The sequence below is a fragment of the Pelophylax lessonae genome (assembly GCF_965119305.1).
Source record: "Pelophylax lessonae genome assembly, chromosome: 5".
NCBI classification, from domain to species: domain Eukaryota; kingdom Metazoa; phylum Chordata; class Amphibia; order Anura; family Ranidae; genus Pelophylax; species Pelophylax lessonae.
In genome coordinates, this window is record NC_138772.1 from 118,747,817 (window position 1) to 118,761,066 (window position 13,250).

Genomic DNA, 13,250 nt, shown 5'->3' on the forward strand with positions numbered 1-13,250 from the left:
TCACAAAATGTGCATCAACAAGCTTCATAAACAAACGTTAACTAAGTAAATGTGTATCAAACAATCTTTTATATTATTATGCGCAAAATAAAACATTATCATTTAGGAGCCATTAAAGGCAACTGGAAAGTGCAAAGTGTTCTAAATAAAATAAAAAAGTGACAAGTCCACAGATGATATTCCTAATACAAACCTTTCCAGTGCTACCAATAGTGCTCCCTTCACCACCTTGTGAAAGCCGTGTTGTGTGATAATATTCATGGAGTATTTATATAGACATTGTATACAGTGTATCTGGGACATTGTTCTCTTATTATTATACATTTTATACATCACTAAATAAAAAGTCAGAGAGTAGCAGCCTAACAAGAGAATATATTTTTTAACAATAATAATTTTTATTATTAAGATTGCTTTAGAGGTGTGGGTGTATTTATGATGATGGATTACCTGCCTCTTGAACCTGCAGGAATTGTTAGGAGTTTAACCCGATGAGAATTAGTCTCCTTTTAAACCTTAATAAATGTGTGTGTACATATATATATATATATATATATATATACACACAGTATCTCACAAAAGTGAGTACACCCCTCACATTCTTGTAAATATTTTATTATATCTTTTCATGTGACAACACTGAAGAATTTACACTTTGCTACAATGTAAAGTAGTGAGTGTACAGCTTGTATAACAGTGTAAATTTGCTGTCCCCTCAAAATAACTCAACACACAGCCATTAATGTCTAAATCACTGGCAACAAAAATAAGTACACCCCTAAGTGAAAATTTCCAAATTGGGCCCAATTAGCCATTTTCCCTCCCCGGTGTCATGTGACTTGTTAGTGTTACAAGGTCTCAGGTGTGAATGGGGAGCAGGTGTGTTAAATTTGGTGTTATCGCTCTCACTCTCTCATACTGGTTAGTGGAAGTTCAACATGGCACTTCATGGCAAAGAACTCTCTGAGGATCTGAAAAAAATAATTGTTGCTCTACATAAAGATGGCCTAGGCTATAAGAAGATTGCCAAGACCCTGAAACTGAGCTGCAGCATGGTGGCCAAGACCATACAGCGATTTAACAGGACAGGGTACATTCAGAACAGGCCTCCCCATGGCCGACCAACGAAGTTGAGTACACGTGCTCAGCGTCATATCCAGAGACAGTCTTTGGAAAATAGACGTATGAGTGCTGCCCGCGTTGCTGCAAAGGTTGGAGGGGTGGGGGGGGGGGTCAGCCTGTCAGTACTCAAACCATACACTGCATCAAATTGGTCTGCATATCTGTCATTCCAAAAGGAAGCCTCTTCTAAAGATGATGCACAAAAAAGCCTGCAAACAGTTTTCTGAAGACAGGCAGACCAAGAATATGGATTGCTGAAGACAGGCAGACCAAGAATATGGATTACTGGAACCATGTCCTGTGGTCTGATGAGACCAAGATAAACTTTTTTGGTTCAGATGGTGTCAAGCGTGTGTGGTGGCAACCAGGTGAGGAGTACAAAGAAAAGTTTGTCTTGCCTACAGTCAAGCATGGGGGTAGGAGTGTCATGGTCTGGGGCTGCATGAGTGGTGCCAGCACTGGGGAGCTACAGTTCATTGAGGGAACCATGAATGCCAACATGTACTGTGATATACTGAAGCAGAGCATGATCCCGTCCCTTCGTAGACTGGGCCGCAGGGCAGTATTCCAACATAATAACGACCCCAAACACACCTCCAAGACACCCAATGCCTTGCTAAAGAAGCTGAGGGTAAAGGTGGTGGACTGGTCAAGCATGTCTCCAGACCTTAACCCTATTGAGCATCTGTGGGGCATCCTCAAATGGAAGGTGGAGGAGTGCAAGGTCGCTAACATCCACCAACTCTGTGATGTCATCATGGAGGAGTGGAAGCGGACACCAGTGGCAACCTGTGAAGCTCTGGTGAACTCAATGCCAAACGGTGTTAAGGCAGTGCTGGAAAATAATGGTGGCCACACAAAATATTGAGACTTTGGGCCCAATGTGGACATTTCCACTTAGGGGTGTACTCACTTTTGATGCCAGCAGTTTAGACATTAATGGCTGTAAAAATGTGAGGGGGTGTACTCACTTATGTGAGATACGGTATATATATATATATATATATATATATATACACATAGTATATGTTTTTTTTTGGGGGGGGGGGGGTTGGTGGTTTATAGAAAAATCTTTTACTTGTTGGTAGTGGTGACCTGTATGCTAGAGGCACATACAGCCTCAGTAATACTGTAGGTACACTATAGAAAGAACACCAGTATGGTGGGTTATGCATTTAGCAGAACTTCATATTTCTCATCATAGGATCCTCGCCCTCTAATAATTAGTCTCTGTGGCTTCTCTCCCAGCATGCCGTGCACCGTCACCTCTGTCCCATAGTCAATGTTTGTCCTGAAGAACATAAGGCACAACAGAATTACAATGGAAATATCCTTATGTTTTTTTTAAAATTAAAACAATTCCATGTATTTGTCATATAAAAAGCATCACAGATATACACAGGTATAAGCCTAATATAATAAAAATCCAATTTGTGATTTGTTTTACAATCTGGAAACTGCACAAATGTTTTATGAGTTTCTATTTAGTGTAACCATATTATTTTAGGAAAAGCCAGGGTTTGAAGACCAAACTATTTGTGAGAATCTAGAGCTTATCTAAAGCATTGCAATGTCTTGTATCTGAAGCGAGCAGAAATCTGTGTATGGCAGTGTATAATATAGGACTGTTCTGCCTTTGGCAGCTTGTAGTTGCTGGTGGTACACATCACACCATTATGTTTTCCTACCTTGCTGTGAATGTGACTATTAACATCTCTTTACTAGCCGATGTGTGGCTGACATGAGCCTCCAGCACCCCACTGCTGGGAGAGATGGAAAATACCTCTGCGTCGCTGTGCCTTTCTTGCTTGTCTAAAATAGACCGATAAGCACATTGTTAGCTATTATTACATTACATTATATTATACAGTATTAGCAGCTTCCCATCAACAAATTCAGCATCTCATAAGTCTTCATACCACACAACACACTTTCTTCTCCCCTGACATCGAGCTGTCCTGTCATGTACAATGGATGGATGGATGGATGAACACTAGGTGCATTGACAAGCATTTTGCTGTATGTTCCAGTGAATGAAAAACACACCCAAACACAAGTGGAGTCCACAAATAGGGTAGAACATAGAAGGGCTTTATTCCAAAAAGCACATATAAATGTACATGTCTTGATGCGTTTCGTGCTGCTGTTCTTAATTATAACTTGTTCCCGCCAGCCATCTACATATATGCAGCCGCTGAGTGTATGGGCTTTGACAGCAAATGGCCACATTTATGTGTCCATCGGGAATGGCTTTTCTGTGCTAAGATCGTGCTCACTGCATGCTCCCAGCACAATAACTAAGATGTCATGGCAGCTCCCAATCGGAAGCTCCTGATCATGTGACCACTGTGACAACCAATCACAGCGGTCACAAGATCTGGAAGTCCGCCTCCGCCTCCTGGCATTTAGATCCTCTTAAAGGGTCAGGGATGGCAGCATCAAGGGGTTAAGTTAAATCTTTCTGTTGTTATGACATATTGACTTATTTTAGTTCCAGTGACTTCATCACTGGGTTTTTATGCTTCTCCATGTAATGCAGACAGATCATGGCTGGTGGGAGGAGCTGGCAGGGTGCTGTACATAGCTTCCTGGAAACCTCACAGCACCCTCAGTACTCCTCTCACTATTGATGACGCCTTGTGGGAGGGCGAAACGCGTCTAGTGTGATACCAAGCGTATGACGTCATTTCCGGCCGATGGAACGCATGCCGAGACACATCGGAACCACCAAGCCGCACACAGGAGAACAGTTTTTTATTTATATGTAAGTGGATATTTTTTCAATAAATCTTTAAAATGTACTTTCACTATGGAAAATCCTCTCTTTATTTTGGTCACAAGGAATACTTGGCAAGCTCTTCCAGGATGTAATACCGCCCATATCCTTGCAAGCCCAGACGAGATTAGGAGCAACAAATAACTACACAGTCTTCATTATAAGTCTTTCCGGTGAGTGGGGACACCACAGGGGAGCACATCCCAAGCACGTTTGAAGCACCTTAAGGACTGGATTTATTTAGCACTAAATGGACTTTATTGATATGTGCAATTACATTTGAGATATATGAGTATTGTTTACAGACACCATTGCACTGAGTCACTTCATTGCACGTTATTTGCACACTAGCACTTAATTGAAGAAAAAGTATTTATTATATTTGGGTATTTACAGCAACGCTGACACTTTTTGTTTTATCATTTAAAGGCACAGTCACCTTTTTGTTAGCAGCAGCTCACAGGTTTAAACACTTTGAATATATATATTTTTCATCCATTAGCGCGAGGCCTTTTGTTGAACTCCTCTTAACTGCCCATAACCCAGGTGCAAGCTGTGGGTTGGTTCTTGAGAATAGTTATGAAAATATCAAAATGTCTTGCTGGACAGATGTCAGTCTGGAGGAATGGACATTGTTAGACAGAACATTTGCGTGCAGACTGTCCTAGGGTAACACCCATTTTTGATGCTAATCAGACAAAAGAACTAAAATCCAATAAATGAAAGGGACAGTCAGGGTGGGGAGGAAAGAGCCAGACAATGCTGGATGTCCTCCAGCCTGAAAAAGAGGCGGGCTCTATATGACAGAAGGTAAGACTGGAGTTCAGCTTAAAGTGCAATAGCAAGAAACACGTCATTTATTATCTGTATGTGCTTTTTGGCATAAAGCCTCCCGGCGTTCTACCTCATTTGAGGGCTGCAATTGTGTTTGTGCATGAAGCTCACAACCTGGTGAATCTGGAGAGTCGATCTATAAGCCCTTGTTCAAACAAGCGTACTAAAGCATACACCCGGGTGAGGGCCGTGTTTGCCTACACAGGAGGCACAGGCAGTCCCATTCATATCTATCTGACATCTTTGCAGGTGTATTTCCCCAAACTCTGAGTCAGTATTCATGGACATACACCCACACAAATGTCAAATTGGAAGCAGCGGTTGTGTCTGTGCATGGGTGTAAGCATAAGTACGCCTGTGTGAACCAGGTCTTAGATGTATTGGGATTGCATGCCAGTCCTCAAACAGTAGCTGCTGTTAATGCTGAATTAAGGAGCTCAGGAAAAATTAGTGTTTGCTGCATTTTTTTACTTTTTTCATTTGAGCCAATTAAATGCACAACGCCTGCTAAACCCCATGTGTTTGGTATGAATGAGCCCCGTTACACTTCTGTGTGCCAAAAACATCATGGAAAGACCTTAAGTGTGCTTTGTATGCCCAGTATTTTGCAGGGATTTCCTCTCAATTCCTGTTTGGCTATGGGACAGAAAAAAAAGGTAAATCTCCCCAATGGGACACAGATGGCAAAAAAACTGACAGGGGTTATAACCGACCCTTACACTATCCAAAATGAAAAAAAAAAAATGTTTTGCCTCTAGTTCTACTTTAAAACCCTCGGGAGCAATATGAAATTTTCCAACCCCAACACATATACTATTTCTGGGGCAGCAAAGCTGAATCTGCTTCGATTCCTTGTGAGTGATGATCTGTAACCACCTTGGAATCCAGAAGGCAGAAACTGGCAGTTTCCCTCTAAAGCTTCCCAAACTTTTTTTGTAAAGCATCCATTTACAAAAATAATTATTCAAAGGTAAAAATCACTTGTAACCAGCATCTAATTAATTTGGATTAGCATTATTTCCTGATATATATATATATATAATTTACCCAGCAGAGCCATCCAGTAGCTCTTTGATCCACTTTTATTGAGGAGGAAAACCTCTCGTGTCCTTGTCTGTCCAACAAAGCAGGTACCGAAATCCACCGTGTCACCTGAAAGCTGAAGCACTGGCACTGTGATATACGCATTCAGTGCCACTTGCTGTAGAGATAAACACATAGCAGGGTCATAGGATGAACTGTTGTACTTCCAGCTAGAACCAATTAATGTTTTTACTATTCTGCCGAGTTTCTCTCCCAGGAAGGGTAGTACTCACCTGTGTGCTCTTGTTACTATACTCTATTAGTAACTGCTGGGAAAAGTGAAGCCTCCTCTCTCCGTTCTCTGACTGCAGCAATGCCACTCCTGGTAACATCTGATCCTCTGGAAAATGTTGGTAGGTCAGCAGTTCCAGTGTGGTGCAGAAGGACACTTTCACCTGCACAGCAGGGCCCAGAAAATAAGAGCAATTTCAGGCAACAAGTATGCCAATCAGTGATTTACTAATACTGCCTAACAAACACTGCAACTGCGCTAAAGTTTGAATGTTCACTCTATTTACCTAAAATTGTATTTCAACTTTTGCAGCCAAACTGGAATAACGCATACTTAATATTTGGTACATGTTTTTATACATATAGCATAACTTAAAAAAAAATAAAGATTGCTTCTTACCGCTTTACTTGTTAGTTGTTTAAAGTGTTATCAAACATACAATGTTTAATTGTCAGTATCTTTTCTATTCATGCAAAAAGATCATGCCACTGTATTTCATTTAATATAAAAGTATCTGAGTACCTTATTTAATCATTGCTGTTCAGTGGTCACATGATTCACAGGTCTTCCCTGTCCTCGGGGAAAGATCCGAGGGATGTGTTTCTAGTACTCTGCTGATGTATGCTTTATAGCAGCAGAGGATGTCTGGACTATGAATCTATGTCTGCACAGCACTGATTGTCACATGACATAAAAAAACTGCTTTCAGAATAGCAAATCAAATTAAATAATTATTAGCAACATAATGTTTTAAAGCTTATTGCCTATAATCTATATTTTAACAACTTGCCTACTGGGCACTTTTACCCCCTTCCCACCCAGGTCAATTTTCAGCGCTATTGCACTTTAAATGACAATTGCGCAGTTATGCAACACTGTATCCGTATGAAATTTTTATCATATTTTTCTTTTCACACAAATAGAACTTTCTTTTGGTGGTATTTAATCACCACTGGGTTTTTTATTTTTTCGCTAAACAAATGAAAAAAGACCGACATTTTTTTTTGCAAATAAGTAATTTTTTTATTTTTTACTGATATGCACTGATGAGGCTGCACTGATGGGCACTGAAAGGCTGCACTGATAGGCAGCACTGATAGACGCCACTGATGGGCACTGACAGGCTGCACTGATGGGTACTGATGGGGTGGCACTGATGAGGAGGCACTGATAGACTCCACTGATGGGCACTGACAGGCTGCACTGATTGATACTGTGGGGTGGCACTGATGATCAGTGCCCTGATTATCAGTGTGAATAATGTCCTGTCAGCCTTGCCGGTTAACCGCTCCCCTTTCCTCCCACAGATACAGTGTGGAAGGAAAGGACTGCCAATGACCAGCAGGTCTGTTTACATCTGATCAGCTGTGACTGGACACAGCCGATCGCCTGGTAAATGGCCACTGTGATTGGCCCTTTACACCAATATGTGATCAGCTGTGCCTGAAAGAGGTGCACAGGGGGCAGGGTTCTGGGAGAATGTCTATTGATGCCTTCCCAGAACTGGATGACCATGCTGTAGCTGTCATTCAGCTATAGCGTGGCCGGCAAGTGGTTAAGGCAAATTGATTTTTTGTAATAACATGGTGTAGGTAGAGTTTAGGTTAATTTCCAAAAGCTTTCACTTTTTTCACAGTGTAAAGATATCTGGAGGAGGTTCTGACAAATAACAGGCTGTGTCATGCCCCTCCAGCTTGTGTCTATGGTGTGAATGTGCTGGGACTAAAAGGGAGATGAAACCTCCACCAATCAACATCCTATATCCTGCCTCCACAGTGTTTAGCAATACGAGGACATAGAGGAGGAGGAGGAGGGAGGGAGGAGGGAGGGAGAGAGGGGACTGTCATTTATTACTGTCTATCAGGCCACATGTGTGACTCTATAATCACAGAGCTGGAGCATGCTTAGTAGATGTGGCAATGGCTGCTCTATGCAATCTCAGGCTGCAGCAGGGACACAGACAATGAGGGAGGGACAGTATACAGCAGAATCAACTAGTTTTTTTTTTTTCAATCTACAGAAAATAAATGTTTTAGTGGCAAAGTGAGTATGCACACAATGTAATAAAGCATGTATTTCATGATATATAGCAAGTTTAAAATGATTTGGATTTAATGGCACTTTAAAAATACTACCTAGCTCTCCCCTTTCTTGAAATGTTAACCACTTCAACCTCGGAAGGTTTAAACCCCTTATTGACCAGGCCATTTTTTCCAATACAGCACTGCGTTAGTTTAACTGACGATTGCGCTGACATGTGACACTGTACCTAAATAAAATGTATGTCCTTTTTTTCCTACGAATAGAGCTTTCTTTTGGTGGTATTTGATCACATCTGGGGTTTTTATTTTTTGCACTATAAACAATATTTTTAACTTTCTGCCATAAAACATACCCAACCATACCCTACCTGGTGTAGATCGTGCACCCGAATGTTAGGCTTGCAACTTTGTAAACTGCAAAACTTTAATAAAAAGAATTTATAAAAAAATGTATAGCTTTAAAAGTATTTCCTTTACCAATGTATTTTGTTGTGGGTGGAGCACCATCTGCCCTCCCCACTCTTCGCGGTCACTCTGGGATGTCCGGACGATTTTGTTTGGATCAATGGCAGAAACAGAGAAAGGTTTGGACAGCAGTAGCCGAAAGTATAGAGGAGTCTCTGTGCAGTTTATCAGTTTCAGGCTCCGAGTGGTTTCAATGTCAGTTAAAATCTAAGGAGGAAATATAACAACGAGAGAATTAATGTCATCTGATGGCTTCCTGCTCAGGACCTATGTGTCATTGGAGAATCATTGCAACACTGAATTCAAAAACTTCAGCAAAGCTGCTTGAAACTTGCCACAAACTTTAGAAATGTTTAGGAAAAGCTTACTATACACACTGCTCTGATTCAAGCCAAGAGTTGGGGAGGGGGCCTTAAACTACGGCTCAACCAGCTTTTTTTTAACACTGACTGCAAGTGTAAATCAGGCCTAAGTGTCTATGGTTGCATGTCACTTAACATTTATCAAAGACATCAGTTTTGATACTAACGGGAGAGGTTTTTCTGTCTGGTATAAGGTCACTTGCTACAGAATAAAACACCAGCCCTTCCTCATCATCGTCTTCCACTTCTACGGTGAGCCTGCAAAGGAAAAAAAAGACTCACAACATCAACAATATCAATCTGGCAGTTAGGTGTTGGTTCTAAGAAAAACTAACCCACTATCTAATGATTTAGTTCATACCTATATTTCAAAGTGGAGAAGGGATTTAAATAAATCCAAATCTGAGGAAGACTGGCAACAAATTTGATCCATGTTCACTACCAGAACCATTAATATTGCTTCTCTGAAGTCCTTACCCATTGGTACATCATGGTACCCTCCATCTTAGCACATCTCCATCCTTTGAACATTGATAAATCCCCTCCCCCCTCTCTTTTCTTATTTACCTTAGTTCCTTTATTGTAATATTTTTATTCCACTTGCCGCTTAAGGTACTCAGTGGAATTTCATTTCAAGCGCAGCACTTTACACTTCACCACCAGGACGTACCATATCTCCCTTATTCTTGGCTTTCAATATTTCTTGCTTCATAAGATGGAATTTTTTTAGCATTCACTTTACCCAACGTATATTTTGGACAAAATGTGATAAATGTGACCTTTGTCAACCAGGGCTGTATCTAGCCTGTCTGATCTGGGGGTGCAAAGCATCAACACATTTGCATTTTATCCTTGTGTCTATGTACACTGCGGTAGTTGGGCTGCACTTCAGTGGGGGATGGAGAGGGGGGCAAGGCCAAAATTTGGTGGGGCACAACCTACCTCAGCAAGCCTCCTAGATCCAGTCCTGTTGTCAACAATGTATTAAAATATAACTAACGGCAAAACTTTTTTTTCAGTTTTGGACAGAAATTAGATGGATTAGAACAAGGCTCAAAATTTAATGTGTGGGTAAGATATACTCTTGGCGTACGCCAAAGGAATCCACGTCATCTGGTAAGTGAGCTACCTTACCAATATCACTTTGCGGTGGAGTGGAGGGGCGCAGACATCACCTACCAACATTATTTTGCACCTATAAGACTCTAGCACTACTTGCACTTTTTTCCAGCACTATTACGGACTTTTTATTGCATTTTTATATATATATATTATTTATTCTATATTGCAATATTTATTTTCACCAATTTATATTGCACATGTTATATAGCACGCTTTACTGGTATTTGTTTCTTGTAATATTGCACATTGATACATTGTAATGTCAGTGTATGATATCAAGGTTTGATGTATGTGAGTAATTGCAGCACTTACAAGCACTAGAGCACTTTAAATTGCACATTTATTATATTTATTTATTATGCACAATTTTTTGGATTAAGGTATGTGAGCAATCACAGTATTTATAATCACTGTTGCATAAATAAGAGTATTTTTGGTTAGCGCAGTATATCTTACCCACATATTACTTAGTCAACTATATCATATAGTTGACTTGAATAACTGCTGCTCTCCTTATCCTAAATTTCCTGTCCTAGGCGTGAGTAGATTATTGACCCATTCAAAATTTAATGTCCTGAGCTACTAGCCAGGCCTTAAGGGTTACTCGCCACCAGTTGCCCCACCTATAGGAGAGCCCCCCCCCCATCATGTGACCATAAATAAGACATGCTGTGCCTTGTAGTCCTATATGAGGCCCCCCCCATCATGTGACCATAAATAAGACATGCTGTGCCTTGCAGTCCTATATGAGACCCCCCCCCCCCCTTAGCCATGTGACTAGAAATATGGAATGTTGAGCCTTCTAGTCCTATAGGAGACGCCCCCCCATCATGTGACCATAAATAAGACATGCTGTGCCTTGTAGTCCTATATGAGACCCCCCCCCCCCTTAGGCATGTGAATAGAAATATGGAATGCTGAGCCTTGTATCCTATAGGAGACGCCCCCCCAACCATGTGACCATAAATAAGATATTGTGTGTAGTGAGTCCTGCGCTGTCTGGGGAAGATACTGCTCAAAAACTAAAAGGGCTTATCCCAGATGCTGCCAGTACCGAGACTGGTAACCATGCAGTGTCAGACTAAAATCAAGGGTAGGGGATACTGCGCTTCTGGGATGTTACTAATGAATCTACTATAAATAAACTCAAGTTAGCGGCTAGCACACATAGAGGGGTTTAGGAGAAGCACCCCACCACCTTAAGCACGGTGTTAGGTGAAGGAGTATCACCTTTGAAATTTTCCCACCTGGATACACAATTCTTGGACTTTTTACTCAAATCTCCTTAATTGTTTGGAGCACAGAGGACACTTTAGTTTATTCAGTATATTTATTTACGCACCAGTGTATGCACTCAGCACTTTACCTGTCACCGATTGAATCTTAGGCACTTTAAGCGGTGTTGCATATCTGTATTTATTTATATAGATTTCTCCACCTTTAATGTAGATTTTTTAGAGTCTTTGTATTTTTAGCACTTTGATTGATTTATTGATGTGATATATTGTTTGCACATATGTGATTTTTACACCCTGTACACTTTATTTATTATTCAACCGCTTGAACACGTATTTATCTTTGTCCTAAGCACAGTTTTATACACTTTAACTTGAGTTTATTTATAGTAGATTTATTAGTAACATCCCAGAAGCGCAGTATCCCCTACCCTTGATTTTCATAAATAAGATATGCTGAGCCTTGTAATCCTATATTAGACCCCCCCAACCATGTGACAATAAATATGGATTGCAGCCTCACCTGTGCAGGAAAAGAGAGAGGAAGAGGAAAGGCAGCTGGATAATCAGAGTGGGGATCGCTGCACTGTAACATCTTTCATTTGAATTGCCGGGTGCTCAGCTTCACACGTAGTCCCGCCTCCTGGCTCGGCTCCTATGATAGACCAGACACGTACTGGCGGTGTTCTGTCTATCAAAGGAGCCGAGCCAGGAGGTGGGACTACGTGTGAAGCTGAGCGCCCGGCAATTCAAATGAAAGATGTTACAGTGCAGCGATCCCCGCTCTGATTATCCGCCCGCCTTTCCTCTTCCTCTCCTCTCTCGTCCTCGCCCACAATCATTTTCCACTCGCAAAATACGAGCAGGCGAGTCGAAAATTTAAGGGCTGGATTAGAACATCTGTCAGTTTGAATTACTGTCTGTGCCCCCATTAAGGAAGTTCGCCCTCTCCATTAGTCCTGTTTACAATTATTATTAAAATTGAAAGTAAAAGAAAATCCAAAATTTTAGGTTGTCCCCAGAAAAGTAACAGAAATCTTCCAATGGAGACCTGGGGTTCCCCAGGAAATTCCCTTAATTTGCAGGGATTTCCTCTGACTTCCTGTTTGGCTATGGGACAGGAAGTGAAGGGACTCTAAGCTTATATGCTGTGTCTCTGTAAAAACATAACAAAACCATTAAAATTAAAAAAAGGAAATGCACATATAAAAAGGACAACCATACTGATGAAACAATGGCAACATTTGTGTTTGTTTGTTTGTTTGTGTGATATTAAAATCCAAATCCAGCCAGCCACTGTCAGATTTTATTGCTATTTTTGTCCCTGTTGGGAAGATTTCTCTTCACTTCCTGTTCTGGTGAGAGTTGGATCGAAGGCTAGGAATATATGAGAAAACACTCCAGTGGAGACAGTAATGACTATTCACTCTCTTGCTACAAATAAATGGGTTACCTTAAAGAAGAAGCTTGTTTGGCTGTACTTTGCCTGTTGATCACAGGAGTGCAGTTTGTTCTACACTCCTGTGACCTGTTTTAAGCAGACAGCGGGCTGAAGTCCACAGAAGTCACAGAGCCGGTCCAGACTCAGACAAGATCACGACACTGGGGTCGGGATCCACCCACATGCCTGGACCAGCACCTGGCTCAGCCCCTCAGCAAGCCTGAGCCAGCTACTCTTGCCCCCTCCACAGCCCATCGCTCCAGTGAGCGAGGAGGGAGAAGAGCAGAGAGCTGTGACTGAGAGTCACCAGCTCTCTGCTCGAGGAGCTATGAGAACCCAGAGATCACCAGTGTAAGATCACTCAGTTCTCAGTGTTAGAGGCGGCAGGGGACAGATGCAGCATTGGACCGAGGTAAGTATAAATCTGCAAAAAGCCAATAACAATGCAGGTTATTTGTGACACAACATGCATTAACACATGTGCGTTTAAAGCGGCCCTTCAGTCATTTTTTCATCTTTACATCTATTAAATCTTT

General features: G+C 41.3%; 1 protein-coding gene across 1 annotated transcript in view; it reads right to left on the reverse strand.

Moving 5' to 3' along the window:
• Positions 1–2,215: 2,215 nt before the first annotated feature.
• Positions 2,216–13,250, reverse strand: part of DLEC1 (DLEC1 cilia and flagella associated protein) — a 114,487-nt gene continuing 103,452 nt past the window's right edge. Inside the window, exons 34-39 of the mRNA XM_082258049.1 lie at positions 9,084–9,174; positions 8,567–8,761; positions 6,049–6,210; positions 5,780–5,933; positions 2,811–2,934; positions 2,216–2,413 (exon numbers count right to left, since the gene is read on the reverse strand). Coding sequence (XP_082114175.1) covers positions 2,290–2,413; positions 2,811–2,934; positions 5,780–5,933; positions 6,049–6,210; positions 8,567–8,761; positions 9,084–9,174 — 850 coding nt within the window. The 3' untranslated portion in view covers positions 2,216–2,289. The remainder of the gene's footprint in view (positions 2,414–2,810; positions 2,935–5,779; positions 5,934–6,048; positions 6,211–8,566; positions 8,762–9,083; positions 9,175–13,250) is intronic.